This window comes from Canis lupus, chromosome 8 (assembly GCF_011100685.1).
Source record: "Canis lupus familiaris isolate Mischka breed German Shepherd chromosome 8, alternate assembly UU_Cfam_GSD_1.0, whole genome shotgun sequence".
Classification (NCBI taxonomy): domain Eukaryota; kingdom Metazoa; phylum Chordata; class Mammalia; order Carnivora; family Canidae; genus Canis; species Canis lupus.
The window spans coordinates 71,771,066-71,788,926 of NC_049229.1; the positions used below are offsets into that span (position 1 = coordinate 71,771,066).

The 17,861-nt window shown below is 54.4% G+C and overlaps 2 protein-coding genes and 1 pseudogene across 4 annotated transcripts in view; 1 reads left to right on the plus strand and 2 right to left on the minus strand.

The window, feature by feature from the left end:
- Positions 1–4,465: 4,465 nt before the first annotated feature.
- Positions 4,466–4,973, minus strand: LOC119873032 (annotated as a pseudogene).
- An 819-nt stretch (positions 4,974–5,792) lies between these two features.
- LOC119876531 (collagen alpha-1(III) chain-like) lies at positions 5,793–11,570 on the minus strand. The gene is made up of 4 exons (XM_038545986.1): positions 10,823–11,570; positions 10,298–10,458; positions 6,001–6,237; positions 5,793–5,948 (listed from the first exon to the last, which is right to left on the minus strand). Exons 1-4 carry the CDS (start codon positions 11,568–11,570, stop codon positions 5,793–5,795), a joined length of 1,302 nt encoding a protein of 433 aa, XP_038401914.1.
- Positions 10,468–17,861, plus strand: part of KLC1 (kinesin light chain 1) — a 69,028-nt gene continuing 61,634 nt past the window's right edge. Inside the window, exon 1 of one of the 3 annotated variants that reach the window (XM_038545849.1) lies at positions 10,468–10,488. The gene's annotated coding sequence lies outside the window, so the exon portion shown is untranslated. Of the gene's footprint in view, positions 10,489–11,066; positions 11,151–17,861 lie in introns of those variants that run through there. The other 2 variants (XM_038545851.1, XM_038545848.1) reach the window with 2 other exon arrangements.

Genomic DNA, 17,861 nt, shown 5'->3' on the forward strand with positions numbered 1-17,861 from the left:
GACCTGGGGCATGTATTGATGGGTGGGGGCTTGAGGCTCTTTCCTTCTGGACGGTGAGGTGCAAAGGTGTGATGTCTGGAACTGCTGCAGCAATTTCTGCTCGGACAAAGGGAGCCAGGCTGAAATTTGATTATATACCCGCTAGAGGCAGAGGCAAGAGAGCCACAGGACACGGAGCCCCCCACCCCCACTGCGGATCCAGACGTCCAAGGTCACTGCAGTAGAACTGGGCGGGGGGTGAGGCAGATGGAGACCAGGATTTCCATGAGGGACCACCACCTGAGGGGCTGGTTGGCTCCTCCTGCGTTCAGGTGAGCTCCATACTGAGAACCCACACTAGGCCCTGGGAGAGGCGGGGGGCCAGGAGCCAGCCAAGGGAGGACGGTGAGGTCTGTGCCCCAGAACACTCCGCAGCTGTGAGGCGAGTGGGGTCTCGGTGGATGAGGCTGAGGACCACGAAGAGCAGGGAGGAGGCCGTGTTCAGTGGAGGGAGCATCTGGGAGCCATGTGGGCAGCTGCTGTCAGGCACCCAGGGGCTCAAGTCCCCCAAATGTCTCCTCCTCATAGAGGGGGGGGATTGCAGCCAGGCCAGCAGAAGCATGTGCTGGTTCGGGGACAGTCTTGCCACCTGCGTGGCTATTTTTGTCTAAAACAAAAGATCTCTCCATCTGCCCGTCTGAAGAACCCCGTATCTGTGTCCTTGGGCAAAAATTGCCCCTTCTGGAAGTAGCTGTCTAAGGTGGAAAGGGGGTGGCTGTCATTGTGGGTCCCTGGGCTCCAGACCTCTGCAGAAGCGGGGCCCGTGGAGCACCTGACAGGCAAGAGAATCATCCCTGGAAAGGCTGGGTGACCCCGCTCTGTGGTGCCCTTCTGTGGGGAGTGCAGGGCTGAGGCTAGCAGGGTTCCCAGAGAGAGAAGGACTGGGGGGTTACCTGCAGGGGTAACTAGGGGCAGGGAGGGGGAGGACATGACACAGTGAGGCCCAAGATTCCATCTGTGGCCTTGGAAGGGAGGGGTGCAGGGCAGTTGGGGCAATAGCCCAGGCCTTGGAATCTCCTGTTGCCCTTGGGCTCTGGGCCCCTAGAAAGAGAGAAGAGTGGGGTGCCTGGGTGGCTCAATCAGTGAGGTGTCTGCCTTTGGCTCAGGTCATGATCCTGGGGTCCTGGGATCAAGTCCCACATCGGGCTCCTGCTCAGCAGGGAGTCTGCTTCTCCCTTTCCCACTGTCCCCCCACTCGTGCTCTCTTTTGCTCTGTCTCAAATAAATAAATAAAATCTTTAAATAAATAAAAAAACCGGGATCCCTGGGTGGCGCAGTGGTTTGGCGCCTGCCTTTGGCCCAGGGCGCGATCCTGGAGACCCAGGATCGAATCCCACATCAGGCTCCCAGTATATGGAGCCTGCTTCTCCCTCTGCCTGTGTCTCTGCCTCTCTCTCTCTCTCTGACTATCATACATAAATAAATAAAAATTAAAAAATAAATAAATAAATAAATAAAAAAACCTAAAAAGTGGGCCCAGCTGTCCCCGTGGTCTGGTGGCCATAGGAGACATCAGCTTCCAGCTGAGCCCCTTTCACTGGAAGGCACCCCCAAGTCTCAGCCACTGGCACAGGTCCCCCCCAGCGATTGGGGCAGAACATGGGACCAGCTCCCCCTGATGTTCCGGGAGGTAAGTGGACAGGGTGACCACTTTACAGGGGAAGAGACAGATCACAGCGTGGAGGACCAGGGCTGGGGCCGAGTGTGGCTCCTCCTGGGCCCTAAGTCAGGACGGAATTGGGTTCCATCCTCCTTCCCCCTCCTTCCTTTCGCACTTTCTGTCCCTGGCACTGTGCTCTGCATCGTGATGGGGGCCCCGAAGGTCAGCCTCTCCTGCTGCGGACAGGAGGAGGTGCTGTGGCCTTCGGCAATGATGTGATGTGGAAGGTGCTAGAGGTGGGAGACGGGCTGTGTGTATCCCTCATCTCTGCCCATCTCCCCGGGTGCCAGCTCACGAAGGGCCACGTGCCCGCAGAAGAGGGGGATCGTGCTGCGGGAACCGAGGGAACGTCTGATAACCTGCTAGTTCCTTCTGCATAACAAACCATCCCCAAACCTAGTGGCTCACGTCAACCATCCTGTTCCGCTCGTGGATGGTGTGGGCAAGCGTGTGGAGTGGAGGGCTCATCCCTGTTCCTCTGTCTCAAAGGCTGGGGGCGACACAATGACTGGGGGCCTTTCCACTCGTGTGTCTGAGGGGGACACTGGCTGTCAGAGGGACCTCTGCTCCCGCGGTCTCCGCGTGGTCTCTCCAAGGGCTGCGTGGGCTCCCTCGCAGCAGCACCGTGGCTGGCTTCCAAGAGCTTCCCCAGAGAGCCAGCTGGAGGCAGTGCCACCTGTAAGGCCTGCCTTCTGAAGTCCCACAATGTCGCTGCTGCTGTGTCACAGGCTCACCTAGCTTCAAAAGGAGGGAACAGAGACTCCACCTCCATGGGAAGAGTCAAAGCCACGTTGTGAGAAGACTGCGTGGGACGGAAGATGTGGCCGTCCTTGGGAGACGTAATCCGCCACAGGAGCGTCGGCATTTGAGCTGTCCCTGCAGGATGGTCCGTCCCAAGTCCGCCCACAGTCACCTGGGTCCTCTCCAAAGATGCCAGCTGCATGTCCTCCCGAGTCTCCACCGTGTCTCCACTTGCTGCATATCCGAAGAACATAAGTCCAACATTCTGAGTCATTTTTGGACACTAGAGTCACTGGCCTACGGGCGGTCTTATGCAGAGCCTTTGCACTTGGGGGCCCGCCTGTCACTGAGGGACTATGTCCCTTCCTTCCCAGAGGCTTCCTGCCTCCCTGCAACCTCCTCTGTTGGCCAGCACCCCCGAGGCAACCCTCCCAGCCTCCCCACACCCCCGTTCCTGCCAGCTGGGGGGCCTGGTGAGCGGAGGTGCCCAGCGCCCCTTGTGCCAGACCACCTCTTCAAGGATGTTCGTCCAGCAGCTGCCGTGTGCGGAAGGCTCTGAGCTCCTACATGTCTGCTCAGGCCTAAAATGGTCAGTTGCTTAGGAAAGGGGCCTGGAAGTTTCCTTTTTTTTTTTAAGGAAAAAAAATTTTTATTTATTCATGAAAAACGCAGAGAGAAGCAGGCTCCTTGCAGGGAGCACGATGTGGGGCTCGATCCCCGGACCCTGGGATCAGATCTGAGCTGAAGGCAGATGCTCAACCCCTGAGCCACCCACGTGTCCCGACCTGGAAGTTTCTGATAAAACTAACCCTACACCTACCCTACCTGGTGGTTAGCAGTTCCATTCCCAGGTATTTACCCAAGAGAAATGAAAACACGTTTCCCAGAGACGTGGGTGAGAAAGCTCAGGTCAGCGATGTTCCCATTGCCCAGGGCTGCAGCAGCACGGGGGAGCGCTGGCACCGCAGGAGGAGGGACACGGGCCGACACAAAAGGCTCAGGGTGTGATTGTGTTTCTTTTTTTTTTTTTTTTTAAAGTCCTTGTATTTATTTATTTATTTATTTATTTTAATTTACGATAGTCACAGAGAGAGAGAGAGAGAGAGAGAGAGAGGCAGAGACACAGGCAGAGGGAGAAGCAGGCTCCATGCACCGGGAGCCCGATGTGGGATTCGATCCCAGGTCTCCAGGATCGCGCCCTGGGCCAAAGGCAGGCGCCAAACCGCTGCGCCACCCAGGGATCCCTGTGATTGTGTTTCTGTAAAACCCCAGAGCAGGCAAAACGAAGCTACAGTAAAACAAAACAGAGCAACAGAACAGGGCTTGGGGGACTCGCCCAGAAGGGGCATGAGGGAGGGGTCGGTGGTCCACTTCCTGATCAGGCTGGGCTTGGAGGACACAGGTGAGCTGGAGGGTCTCCTTCCCACGTGCTCATTATGGGAATGTTCCCTGAAAAAACAAACGCTGGGCTCCATGCGTGTGCACGCCACCGTGTGTCGGGGCCGAGAGCGAGGGCTGGAGGAACGGAGGGACAAGTGACAAGTAGGGCAAAATGTCAGTTGTAGGGCAACCAGGGTGGATCAGTGGCTTGGTGCCACCTTCACCCCAGGGCGTGATCCTGGAGACCCGGGATCGAATCCCATGTCGGGATCCCTGCATGGAGCCTGCTTCTCCCTCTGCCTGTGTCTCTGCCTCCCAATCTCTCTTTCTCTCTCTCTCTCTCTCTCTCTCTCTCTCTCTGTCTCTCAGGAATAAATAAATAAAATCTTTTAAAAAAACGTCAATTGTAGAATCTCGGTGATGGGTACATGGTGCGCACTCTACATGGTTTTCTGCATATTTGAATGTTTTCGTAATAAAATGCGGGGATCCCAAGGAGAATGTCAGCTTTCCATGACATGTGCCTGATCCCCAGTCCCCAGTGCTTCTTCCAGTCTTTCTCTTTCTTTCTTCCCCCCCCATATCATTATTTTTAATGTCCAATGTTTATAATATGAGGGCCAGGGCTTTCTCCTCAACTCAAGTTTATAAATTTTTGATTGGCTTGTGAGGCCAATAGGGATACTTCTTCTCGTCTAATTTGGTTTCTGGGAAGACTTCATTCAGGTCTTCAATGATCAAACGGAATTATGTTCTTCATCTTCTCCAGCTTCAATCCTGTCCTTTGAGAGAGACAAAAACTCAGCACAGCTTTTCACATTTTCTTTTTCCTCAGCATCCACCTGGACAGTGTATCTATCTTCTGGCACAGGGACCTTCAGGGCATTAAACTTCTTCTCAAAGTCATCTACCAAGCCAGCCTTTGCCACATTGGCCTTGTAGTAAGCCCAGCCGATAGCAGGTGGTTTCTCAGGAAGAGCAGCCAACCTGGAGGTTAGCGTCTCATTCCAGGATTTCAGGGAGTTGGCAATGGCCTTCTGGTCTCGGGGTATGATCTCCCTAAAAGCTACCCAGTCGATGGTTTTTAGAGCAAGCATCTTGAGATCCTTCATCAACCCCGGCCTCTTTCTTTCTTTTTTAAAGATTTTATTTATTCGAGAGAGAGAGGGAGGCAGAGACACAGGCAGAGGGAGAAGCAGGCTCCATGCAGGGAGCCCGACGTGGGACTCGATCCCGGGTCTCCAGGATCAGCCCCTGGGCTGAAGGTGGTGCTAAACCGCTGAGCCAGCCGGGCTTCTTTCTTTCTCTCCTCTCTTTTTCTTTCTCTTTCTTTCTCTTTCTTGATTTTGTTTAGTTGACAGCGCACCAGCAGGGGGAGCGGCGGGCAGAGGGAGAAGCCGACTCCCCGATGAGCAAGGGGCCCAGCGGTGGGTCGGGGGTGGGTCGTTGCGGATCCAGACCCGAGCTGAAGGCCAACTCTTCACCAACTGAGCCCCCCAGGCGCCCCCCCGTGCGCGTTTCCATCATCATGTGCATCACACTAGATGGACTGATTGAGTATCAGATCCCTCCCCGCTCCCAGTTTGGGGCATTACCCCTTTCTGATAACCACATCAGTCAGGTCCGGGCCACATGCTGTGGGGACTCCAGCACTTTTTCCCATAGGTCTCATGGCTCATTGAGAAAGTTCTTGGTAGGATGGCCACCTGGGCACTGCGAATATTAGGGTTCAGAGACACGTGCTGAGTGTACAAACACACGCGGCCACAGTGCTCTTTCCGTTGCCCTTCCTGCCCGCGTGTGAGCATCGGTCCCCACCTGGAGCCATCCTGGGCCCTCCACATGGCTGTGTGCGGGGCTGGACCGCCCAGGATGGTCTCCCTTGAGGCCCGGCGTCCCCAGGGCAGCTGGAAGTGGGGTGCCGGGATGGCTGGGCCTCTCCGGAGGGGCAGCTGGCTTTCTTGCCGGGCGTCTAGGGGGCTCGGAAGCACATGACTGAAATCCTCCGCCCTCCGGGGCTGAGGCCAGGAATGGGCCCCCTCAGGCTCGCCGGGGCCGGGGTGCGGGCGGGCGGGGGCGACTCGGGCTTGCTGGGGTCCCCGGGCACTCCTGCGGCAGGCCCGGCCCGCTGCCCGCATTCAAGAGACCCGAGGGAGGCGGGCGGAGCTGCCCTCTCCCACCCTCCCCAAGCGCTGGGTGCTGTCGGGCGGGGGCGGTCCCGCAGCCTCGGTCGCGGCTCGAGCTCCGCAGAGGAAAAGCAGCCCCAGCCCCGTGACGTCGCGGTCAGGACCCAGGCCGCAGACCAGAGGGGGCGTGACCTGGGCGCGCCGCGGGGCCCGACGGAGGCCCGGCTCAGCTTTGCGGGCGCTGGGGGGGGCGGGGGCGGGGGCGGCGCCCGGGCTGGGGGGGCGTGGAGACTCCCAGGTGGGGGGGGTGGGGGGGCCGTGGAGACTCCCAGGTGGGGGGGCGGGGGGCGGCGCCCGGGCTGGGGGGGGCGTGGAGACTCCCAGGTGGGGGGGCGGGTGGCGGTGCCCGGGCTGGGGGGGCGTGGAGACTGCCAGGTGGGGGGGGTGGGGGGGCCGTGGAGACTCCCAGGTGGGGGGGCGGGGGGCGGCGCCCGGGCTGGAGGTGGTGGGGAGGCTCCCAGGTCTGGGGTGTGTGTGGGGGCAGTGCTCATGCTGGGGGGGGGCGGTGCCCGTGCTTGGGGGAGCCTGGCGAGCAGTGACCACGCGGGCGTGGAAGGGCGGTGGCTCCAGGGCTGGAGGGGCCGGGGCGGGGCGGGGCGGGGCCGGGGCTGCAGGCGGGAGGCGCCCGGCCTGGGGTGGGGCAGAGGGGCGGTCTCGGGACGCTGGGCGAGTAGGGGAGTTAGCACAGCGGGACCGGGGGAAGCTGGGGGGTTCCCGCCACAGAGCCCGTGCTGACCCTCCTCCGTGCCTGTCTCGCCAGGGGTGCGCGGGGGCCCCCTCGGCCAGCGCAGCCCCGGAACCGCTCCCCAGCCCCGCCGCGCGGCCCAAGGCTCCCTCCGGGACCCCCTGCCCTCCCTCCGCCTCCTCTTGAGACGCTGATGGGCTGGGGCTGCTCGCCGACTGCTGAGCCCTCGGGGCCAGAGGGAAATCGCAGCGTCCCAGTCTCCCCGGGGGCGGCTGCTGGACAGACACCTCCGCAGGCCTTGACCGCGAAAATAGAAGACTCTCTCCACTGTCCAAATGACTTTTTTTTTTTAAGATTTTATTTATTGAGACAGAGAGAGAAGCAGAGACACAGGCAGAGGGAGAAGCAGGCTCCATGCAGGGAGCCTGACGTGGGACTCGATCCAGAGTCTCCAGGATCACGCCCCGGGCTGCAGGCGGCGCTAAACCGCTGCGCCACCGGGGCCGCCCTCCACTGTCCAAATGAGACGCATGTTGTGTGGTTTGTTCTTTGTTGGGCACTGTTTTGTCCCTACGGTTCCACCACTTAGACTCCGAGAGCTAGATCTTCCCATCTGCCCTGTGAATGTCCCTCTTCTAGGGAGTCCCTGAGCCTTGAGGACATCGGGCCACCCCCCCAGCACCTCTGTCTCCCATTGCCGGCCTCCACACCTGACTCCAGCACTATTCCATGAACATGGAGATTGGAGTGAGCACCAGGCTGTGTGCTCCTGATTCCTCTCCGACCCCCAGGTGTCCAGCGAACGGGCAGGAGGCTGGCACGGGGTGTTTTCACTCCTCCTTGACCAGGGCACTTCAGCCTTGGCTTGGTCTGGGTCCTGGAGATTGTCTCCATAGCTGTACTCAGGCCTCAGCGTCTGGGCCTGCTGATCTCTCAGGTTTCACAACAGGGAAGTGAAAGGGTCAGAGAAGGAGGGGAAGGAGACAAAGAGATGGGGTAGAGGACAAGGCATCTATCTGCATTTGGGGAAAGCAGAAGGAGGGAGAGACAGAGACAGAGACAGGCAGAGGGGAGGAGAAGGTGGCTCTGCCATGCAGGCTGCCTCTTTAGAAGGGAAGAGCACTTCAGGGAGGAAGGAGAGGCCTGCTCCAGGGGTCCCGTGCTGCTGCCACTGAAGATAGCCCCGCCCTCCGGGCCCCTGTGTAACCCCGGGGACTCTGGCTAGGCTGGCAAGCTGCTGACCACAGGGATGGTCAAGGCCACCAGGACTTGTGCCAACAGGTGTGTGCTTCCCAGGACCCTGGTCCTCAAGGTTTCTGGAGAAGGACAGATAATGGATTTGCTGCTCCTGGGTAGCCTTGCTGAGGTTTTTCCACCACAAAGGCTCTCCTCAGCTCTGCTAGTGTTCACATAGGAAGCGTGGGGCTGCTCCCTCCTGATACCTTTTTTTTTTTTTTTTTTAAGATTTTCGAGAGACACACAGAGAGGCAGAGACACTGGCAGAATGAGAAGCAGGCTCCCTCTGGGGAGCCTGATGCAGGACTCGATCCCAGGACCCCAGGGTCAGGACTGGAGCTGAAGGCAGACGCTCAGCCACTGAGCCACCCAGGAGCAGCCACCCTGCTCCTCTCTTCTGATTCCTAAAGCTGAGTTCATCCTTGGAAGCAGAAAGCAGACCAGGGAACCTGCAGGGCCTTTGCTGCAGCGTCTGTAAATATGGTTACCAATGCCTCTCTTGGAGTTGCTGAAGATCAGAGGATTGAAATGGACTGCGAGTGCCCAGGCCTCACAGCAAGGGTGGGTGATGGATTGTTAGTCTCAGTATGAGACTCCGAGTGAGGATGGCCTGAAATGCCTGCACCCCAGCCCCTTGCCCTGAAGGATGGGTGCATCACAGCACTTCATGAGGGAAGTAGCAGGGTCAGATTCAGGGGACCTGTGGATGGGATGTGGTGGATGAATTAGACTTTTCTCTTTCCTCATCACTCCAGACTCATTCCTGCCTGAGGACCGTTGCCTGGAGTGCTTGCCCTACCAGTTTTGCCCATTTGGCTCCTTCCTGTCACTTAGGTCTCAGTTCACTTGCCTGCCTCAGAGTTCAGTTCATCACACTGCCATTACCTTACTTCTCTGTGCATAGCACGGTGTGAGCAAGAGCAGGTGTAATCTTATCTATCCTGTTTACCAGCACACCTTTGTTCTTATGGTGGGGATCTTGGCAGGTCAACAAATATTTGTTGAGAGAATAAAAGAATAGGATAGGGAGGGCAGCCCCAGTGGCACAGCGGTTCAGCGCCGCCTGCAGCCAGGGGTGTGATCCTGGAGACCCGGGATCCAGTCCCACGTCGGGCTCCCTGCATGGAGCCTGCTTCTCCCTCTGCCTTTGTCTCTGCCTTTCTCTCTTTGAATGAATAAAAAAAAAAAAAAAAAAAAAAAGGATAGGGATCCCTGGGTGGCTCAGTGGTTGAATGTGTGCCTGTGACTCGGGGCATGATCCCAGAGTCCCAGGATCGAGTCCCACATAATAAAGCCTAAACGGAGTGGCAGCAGTGGGGATGGAGAGGGATGGACTACAGCAGTAGGAAGGATTTAAGATCTTGGCTGCTCATTAGAAGAGGACATTAAGCATCTCAGGTCCTCCCTGGGCGAGTGGAGGGAACAATCACTGCACCCAGAGTTGCAGGCCTCACTCAGCCCACTCCTCTCGTCTCTAGAGCATGTTGGTTACAAATGTGTGCCCAGCCCCTAGGTGCCTGTTGAGGAGTAGGTGACATCCAAGCAGCAGTGTGGCCAAATCATTAAGGGAAAGGTGGTTTGATTCACTGCTTCTCCCTCCCCCTTTTTTAGCTGACTCTTTGCATTTATATGAAAGTAAAGTAGGGGATCCTTGGGTGGCTCAGTGGTTTAGCGTCTAACTTCAGCCCAGGGTGTAATCCTGGAGTCCTGGGATCAAGTCCCACATCGGTGGAGCCTGCTTCTCCCTCTGCCTGTGTCTCTGCCTCTCTCTCTGTCTCTTATGAATAAATAAATAAAATCTTAAAAAAAAAAAAACAGTAAAGTAATTGAGGGCACCTGCATGGCTCAGTCGTTAGGCATCTGCCTTCAGCTCAGGTCATGATCCCCGGTCCTGGGATCAAGCCCCCTATTGGGCTCCTTGCTTGGCAGGGAGCCTGCTTCTCCCTCACCCTCTGCTGCTCCCCCTGCTTGTGCTCTCTGTCAAATAAGTAATAATAATTAAAAAAAAAAAAAAAGTAATTGGATCTCCCTGTGAAAATCGAGGAGCATTTACTCCCCCACTGGCTGTGTAATTCTAGGGTTAAACCGGCTGTTGGTGCTGGGTTGATCTATCTGAAGAGCTGAGCAGTTCAAAAGCAGATGGGGGGGTGGTGGTGGAGGGACGCCTCCTGGTCACTAGTGCCCCAGGGCCCGGCTCTTGGGATGTCTGCAGGCTCCAGGTGGTGGGGGTGGGGGGTCCTCCCGAGCCGGTGGCAGGCAGAGAAAGCTGAGCATTGCCCCCTGAATCAGCATGCGTCCTCCTGCTGGCTGCTGAGTCAGGCCTGCAGAGCTGGCGGTGCAGCAGGCTGAGGCCCAGGAGCGCGCTCTGACCTGGAAGTACTGCCCTTCAGGCGGGGGCTGGAGGTCGTGGCACGGCTGCCGCGGGGGAGGGGGTGCGTGCGGCCGCGGGGATGGCATCTCCCTGCCCAGCCTGGCGGTGCAGTTCCGAGCGAGGCCTGCAAAGTCCCGCTGAGCTCGGATTCTTGAGGACCCTGGGGCGAGGGCGTAACGGGGCGGGGAAGGTCAGGGTCGCGATCAAAGACTAGGTGTCCCCGGAGAAGGCCCGGGGCCTGCTGCGTGGCCTCGCCCCTCGGCCGCGCCGTGGACAGGCTGCTCACAGCCCTCCTGGCGGCTTCCAGGGAGACGGCGACGCGCGCCGGAGACGCGCGGGGCCGGGGCTCGGCGCGCCGAGAGGCGGGCGAGCAGGCGCGCGGGGCCGGCGCGGGGTCCCAGGCGGCCGCGCCCCGCCCCAGCGCCCCCTCCCGCACGCCCGCGAGCCTCCTCTCCGCGCCGGGCCTCAGTTTCCCGGCCGCGCCCCGCCGCGCCCCGCCCCCCGGCGGCGGGCGGTGACGTCACGGCCGCGCGGGGCATTGTGGGGCGGGAGCCCCGAGCCGGGGGAGGGACGCCGAGACGCCATTTTCGGCGGCGGGCGCGGCGGAGCCGGAGCAGAGCAGGAGCCGACGGGCGCGGGGCGGCGGCTGCAGGGAGGAGCCGCGGGGGACAGCGCTCGCGGGCGGCCGAGGATGCTGCGGGGCGGCCGCGCCGGCGCCCCTCGCTCGTGACCGCGGCGCCGCGCCTGAGGCATCGAGGCAGCGGGCCCCGCGCAGCCCGGCTCCGCGCACGCGCCCGCGCCCGCGCCCTCCCGGTGCTGACAGCGAGCGCGCGGCCCCGCGGGAGCAGCACGGTGAGCGGCCGGCCGTCCCCCGCCGCGGCACCCCAACGGGCACTTGTGGCGCCCCCTCGTCGGGCCCTTGGCGCCGCGCCCCCGCCCCGCATCCCCGGCGGCGCCCCGCGGTCGGTCCCCTCCGCGCGTCCCCGGGCTGCGCTGCGCTGCGGGGGGGGGGGGGCGGCTCGCGGAACAGCTGCGGACCCCGAGCGGCGGGGGGGGGGGCGCTCCCGGGAACGCGGCGGGGGGGCGGCCGGCCGGGCTTTGTCCGAATCCTCCCTCTTCCTTCCGGCCCCTGCCCTCTCCCGCGGCACCGCCCTGGGCGGCCGCGCCTGTCGTGCTCGGGGGCGGCGGCTGCCGGGGCCCCCCGGGAGGCCGGCCCCGCGGCGCCTGCTCGGCCGCCCCTGCCCCTGGACCGCGGGACGCGAGCCCGCTCATCCTCCGCGTCCACCTGCGCTGGCGTCGCTCCTGCTCCCAAACTTGAAGCCGCCCCGACGCGGTTGTCAAATGCGGTGCCCTCTCGACCCCCCAAGACCTTTAAACGCCTTGAAACTGTAGTAGTAGTGCCTGGCGGATTGGGTGGTTTTACAGCGTAAGGTGTGCAGATCCAGGTGGTGGGTTGTTTTTTTTTTTTTTTAATTATTATTTTTTGTGCTAGAATTGTTGCTTATTGTTTCATTATTTAAACAACACATTAACAATTTACGGTAGGCGTTTCATAAGGAGTCCTTGCAAAAAAACGTTTCTAAAGTGTGAGGACAGGGACACCTGGGGGGGGGCTCAGTGGTTGAGCATCTGCTTTCAGCTCGGGGCGTGACCCCGGGATCCTGGGATTGGCACCGCGTCGGGCTCCCTGCGTGGAGCCTGCTTCTCCCTCTGCCTGTGTCTCAGCCCCTCTCTCTCTCTCTGTGTGTCTCATGAATTAAAAAAAAAAAAAAAGTGAGGACAACAGAAAATTTGAGGTTCGCTATTTAAACTGGTATATTGAAGGGCGGTTCTTTGATTCTTTGCGTTAGTTAAATTTTAAGGCTTTTTTAGATACAGCATGACTAAGCTATTGATCAGAGTCGTTAAGCTCAAAATACATGGAAGTAGTTGAGTCAAAAACCCATTAGGAAATTGGGACGATGTTCTTAAGTCTCATCATCTTGTTACCTGTTCTGGATTGGCCTCTTTTAGGGATTGGCAACAGGCCTTAGCGAAGGTGGGAAATTTGATTCATTGTTCTGTTTCCTAAGCATCTGTAGGAATACAAATGATACTAAATATTAAAAACTTCAGATAGTGGGGGAACTGCATGTGGGAAGCTCGGCACTCCTAAGAGCCAGTTTCCCCAAGTCATCAGAGAATGCAACATCATGTTGCAGTGGAGTCTGGCAGCCCTGTGGTGTTACTGAGGGGGGTGGAGGACCCAGGGTGGTAACTTGTCTGTGACCTGGCTCGTGCACTTTGCTTCGTACTACCTTCTAAAAACACTAGACGATGCAAATAAAGGTAGAAAGACCTGCATGGGAGTCAGGACACTACTGCTAGGAAGGATGAGAGAAAATACCACTGGGGAGGAGCACATAGTATCTTAAGTATTTATTTTTTTTCTCTTAAGTACTTTAAAATGAAAACTTAACTGTAGTTACTTAAATTATATATTTAAAAATGATGAATTCTCATTCATTCATTCATGCATGCATGAGAGACACAGAGAAGCAGAGACATAGGCAGAGGGGGAAGCAGGCTCCCCCCAGGACCCTGGGATCACACCCTGAGCCAGAGATGCTCAACCGCTGAGCCACCCAGGTGCCCCGCACCCCTGCCAAATTATATATCGTTAAGCATATTTCGTAATGTTGAAGATAAGCCAGTGTGTAGCTTTCCATATGGGAATATAAACACCAAAGATTGGTTAATTTGTAGGATTCATGTAACATGGAAACATAAGTGGAATATGATAAGAAACCAGAACTTTATGTAACAAAGAAGTGATCAGTAATATCCTAAACTGAAGTACAGGCAGGTTTTACATGTCAAATTTCAGGGCATAGAATAAAAATGATTAGCATATTAAATGGTGAAAGCATGACCTTAAATGTCTATCTAGAACCAACTGAATGACAGGTGCTGTGCTAAGTTGTTGGGAAAATAGGGATAAAAAACAGTTGCTGGGATGCCTGGGTGGCTCAGCAGTTGAACGTCTGCCTTTGTCTCAGTGCATGGTCCTGGGACTGAGTCCCACATCAGGCTTCTGCATGGAACTTGCTTCTCCCTCTGCCTGTGTGTCTGCCTCTCTCTCCCTGTCTCTCTTGAATAAATAAATAAAATCTTTCTAAGTAAGTAAATAAATAGTCTCTGGCCTCTAGGAGCTCATTGTCTGGTGAGGGAACAGGAAATCGACGGGTACGGCAGATTAGGTTAAATGTTGTGCTGAATGCCCTGGAAAGGTGATTCTGGATAGACCTGAAGAAAAGTACAGTTGGTCAAATGCCAGGGGTGGGATTGATAATAGTCATTTTATTTTAATTAATTAATTAATTAATTTATGATAGTCACAGAGAGAGAGGGAGGCAGAGACACAGGCAGAGGGAGAAGCAGGCTCCATGCACCGGGAGCCCGATGTGGGATTCGATCCCGGGTCTCCAGGATCGCGCCCTGGGCCAAAGGCAGGCGCCAAACCGCTGCGCCACCCAGGGATCCCGATAACAGTCATTTTAGAGGTTATAAGCTCTTAAGTGGTGCTGCCGTAAAGGGTACTAAAGTTGGGAAGGATGAGAGTGGAAAGGGAAGATCAGGTAAGGAAGGCAAGAAGGAGGATTCTTAACAGTGAGGTGACACTTTAGAAAGCATAGGTAGTATGGCACGTGATTGGTGGGAACCCAGTAGTTCCAAGTGAGAACTGAGATCTGACTTCGGGCAGCGGCAATAGGAACAGTGATACAGATGGGCTAGAGATGGCTTCTAAAGTGGCCCTGACCTGGGAGTGACTGGGCCAGGGTAAGGGTAGGGCTGCAGTCTGGAAGAGATGGAGTGGTAGTGTTGGTAGCTAGAGCAAGCTGCTAGAACAGAAGTTGGATCATGTCACTCCTCTGCTAAGTTTTGGCTTGTGTCCTAAAAGCACTCTGCACCCATAGCTTTCCCTCATCTTTCTACTCTGGCCCTCACTTAGGCACACCTGGGCTCATCCTGAGCCTGCTCTTCTGCATATCACTGTTGCCCCCTCTTACCTGTTGTCTGTCTCTTTCACTTAACAACACCCTTTTGTCTTTCTGCCCTGAAGCCTCTCGGATGGATAATATACTCTTCTGTCAAAATGAAATCAGAATTTAGTTGTGTCATAACTATTTTTTTAAAATGTACTTATTGGGGACACCTGGGTGGCTCAGAGGTTGAGCATCTGCCTTTGGAGGGCATGATCCTGGAGTCCTGGGATCGAGTCCCACGTCGGCTCCCTGCATGGAGCCTGCTTCTCCCTCTGCCTGTGACTCTGCCTCTCTCTCTCTCTCTGTCTCTCATGAATAAATGAAATCTTAAAAAAAAAAAATGTACTTATTTTAGTTGAAATATAGTTGACTTACAGAATTATATTAGTTTCAGGTGTACAACAGTGTAATTCAACGGTTATAGACATTACTAAAAGCTCACTGTGAGAAGTATAGTTAATATTTGTCAACATACAAAGTTATTACAGTATTATGTTTTAACTAATTTTTAAAAAAGATTTTATTTATTCATGAGAAACAGGGAGAGTGGCAGAGACACAGGCAGAAGGAGAAGCAGGGGATCCCTGGGTGGCGCAGCGGTTTGGCGCCTGCCTTTGGCCCAGGGCGCGATCTTGGAGATCCAGGATCGAATCCCACGTCGGGCTCCCAGTGCATGGAGCCTGCTTCTCCCTCTGCCTGTGTCTCTGCCTCTCTCTCTCTCTCTCTCTCTCTCTCTCTCTCTCTCTGTGACTATCATAAATAAATAAAAAAAAATTAAAAAAAAAAAAAAAAAAAAAAGAAGGAGAAGCAGGCTCTCTGTGGGGAGCCTAACATGGGACTCAATCCCAGGACCCTGGGATCACGCCCTGAGCCGAAGGCAGATGCTCAACTACTGAGTCACCCAGGGTGTCCCAGTTTTAACTAATTTTTGAAGGCAGATGACAGCAATTTGGATCTGTGGTTTTAAATATGTTTAGTATGTTCATGCTTGATAAAACAAGTAGGTGAATATCAATAGGACAAGAATTTTAAGCTAAGTTCATATGTAATGTAGACATTTATTTCCTTTTTTCTAAAATATCCCAGTTACCTCAGTTTAAACCTTGGGTTGTTCCCTGACTGCATAATGTGGAAATATATGTCCACAGCCTCTCTGAAGCTCACTCAACCACGACCATAACAGTGAAGTTAACACCAAATCAGATAAAATTGGTGCTATAATCCTTTCCCATTCTACTGTGGACAAAACTGAGGTCAGAGAGGGCAAGTTACTTGAGCCAGAGGTACACAGCTGTGAAGTCAGGCTTCTAATTCAGGTATTTTTGTATGCACATTTCAAACTTTGAACCACCTTGCTGTCAGGAATCCCAGTGATGCTAAGCTCCAGTTGCCTTCATCTGGGAAGTCCTTGGCCAGTTCTTGCATTTCAGAAGCCCAGGTGATGCACTGTGGCCATGGTGACTCCTTGGGGTTGCTGTCTAATGTGTACTGTCTCAGGCACCACATTGTCATCGTAGTATTGTGTTCTTTGCAGAGTCTGGCATAGAGAGGGTGATCAGTAAAAGCTGCTTGAGCCTTCATTTCTATGATTTCTGTGAATCCATAGAAATGTTTTTTTCTTAAATTTACTTATTCTGCTTGTTTAAAGAAGAATTTGTATTATTGTATAACAGGGAAAATGTTAATTTCTGTTCTTTTTACAATTGTGGTAAAAAACAAATTAAGTATATTTACACTGTTGTGCAACAGATCTAGAACTTTTTCATCTTGCAAAACTGAAACTATGTGTCCATTAAGTAACAACTTCCCATCCCCACCCTCCCCCCCAAACACAATTCTACTTTCTGATTCAGTGAATTTGTCTACTTGAGGTACTGCTTATAAGTAGAATCACACAACATTTGCCTTTTATTATTTATTTATTTATTTATAGATTTTATTTATTCATGAGAGACAAAGAGAGGGGGTGGGGCAGAGACACAGGCAGAGGGAGAAGCAGGCTCCATGCAGGGCGCCCAATGTGGGACTCGATCTCAGGACTCCAGAATCAGTCCCTGAGCCAAAGGCAGACACTCAACCACTGAGCCACCCAGGTGTCCCTGTCTTTTATTTTTAAAATATTTTATTTATTTATTCATGAGAGACACAGAGGCAGAGACACAGATGGAGAGAGAAACAGGCTCCCTCCAGGGAGCCTGAGATGGGATTCGATCCCAGGATCACACCCTGAGCCGAAGGCAGATGCTCAACCATGGAGCTACCCAGGTACCTGTCTTTTTTTCTTTTTAAGTTAATTTTTTTTAGTAATCTCTACACCCAACGTGGGGCTTGTACTTATAAGCCCAAGACCAAGAGTATAGCATGTCTTTTTGTGACTGTCTTTTTGTGATTTAGCATATTGTCCTCAAGATTCATCCATAATTTCTTTTCTTTTTAGCTGAACTATTAAGTTCTAAAGCTTTTGTAGTATGAATTTGTATTAGATTCTACTTTTAAAAAAATATATATTTTAAAGATTTTATTTATTCATGAGAGACACAGAGAGTGAGACACAGGCAGAGGGAGAAGCAGGCTCCATGCAGGGTGCTTGATGCGGGACTCGATCCCAGGTCTCCAGGATCACGCCCTGGGCCGAAGGCAGGCACTAAACTGCTGAGCCACCCAGGGATCCCCTACTTTTTTTTTTTAAGTTTTTTTTTTTTTTCTTTCTTTTTTTTTTTTTTAGATTTTGTTTATTTATTCATGAGAGACACAAAATTCCTGGCTGGCTCAGTCAGAAGAGCATGAGATTTTTGTTCTCAGGGTCATGAGTTCAAGTCCCACGTTGAGTATAGAGATTACCTAAAAATAAGGTCTTAAAAAAAAAAATCTTAAAAAATAAAGAAGGCATGTAATTAGGTCAGGCACACCAAGATAATCTCTCTATCTTAAGTCTAAGTGATTTGGGACCTTAATTACATCTATGGCAAGAAATCTCTCTCTCTCTCTTTTTTTTTTTTTTTAAGATTTTATTTATTCATGAGAGATACAGAGAAACAGAGACTCAGGCAGAGGGAGAAGCAGGCTCCATGCAGGAAACCCGACCTGGGACACTCGATCCCAGGTCTCCAGGATCACTCCCTGGACCGAAAGCAGTGCTAAACTGCTGAGCAACCCAGGCTGCCCAAGAAATCTCTTCATAGCAGTACTTAGAGGGACTTGATTAACTGGGAGATGTGTTTGCACCAGGGGCCAGGAATCTTGAGGGGGATGAAATGTTTGCTTACCACATCCTAGTTTTTTTTTTTTTTTAATTTTTATTTATTTATGATAGTCACAGAGAGAGAGAGAGAGAGAGAGAGAGAGAGGCAGAGACACAGGCAGAGGGAGAAGCAGGCTCCATGCACCGGGAGCCCGATGTGGGATTCGATCCCGGGTCTCCAGGATCGCGCCCTGGGCCAAAGGCAGGCGCCAAACCGCTGCGCCACCCAGGGATCCCCACATCCTAGTTTTAATGTGTTCTCAGAACAAAACCATTCCTAACCATCTTTCACTTAAT

What these genes read in the sequence shown, in the direction of transcription:
- LOC119876531 (XM_038545986.1), bottom strand. Translation starts at nt 11,570, where the DNA reads ATGAGCGGGCTCGCGTCCCGCGGTCCAGGGGCAGGGGCGGCCGAGCAG. An exon ending in CCACAATGCCCCGCGCGGCC is followed by an intron (nt 10,459 to 10,822) that starts GTGACGTCACCG and finishes CCCTCGCCCCAG; the next exon opens with GGTCCTCAAGAATCCGAGCT. An exon ending in GCACCCAGCGCTTGGGGAGG is followed by an intron (nt 5,949 to 6,000) that starts GTGGGAGAGGGC and finishes GAATGCGGGCAG; the next exon opens with CGGGCCGGGCCTGCCGCAGG.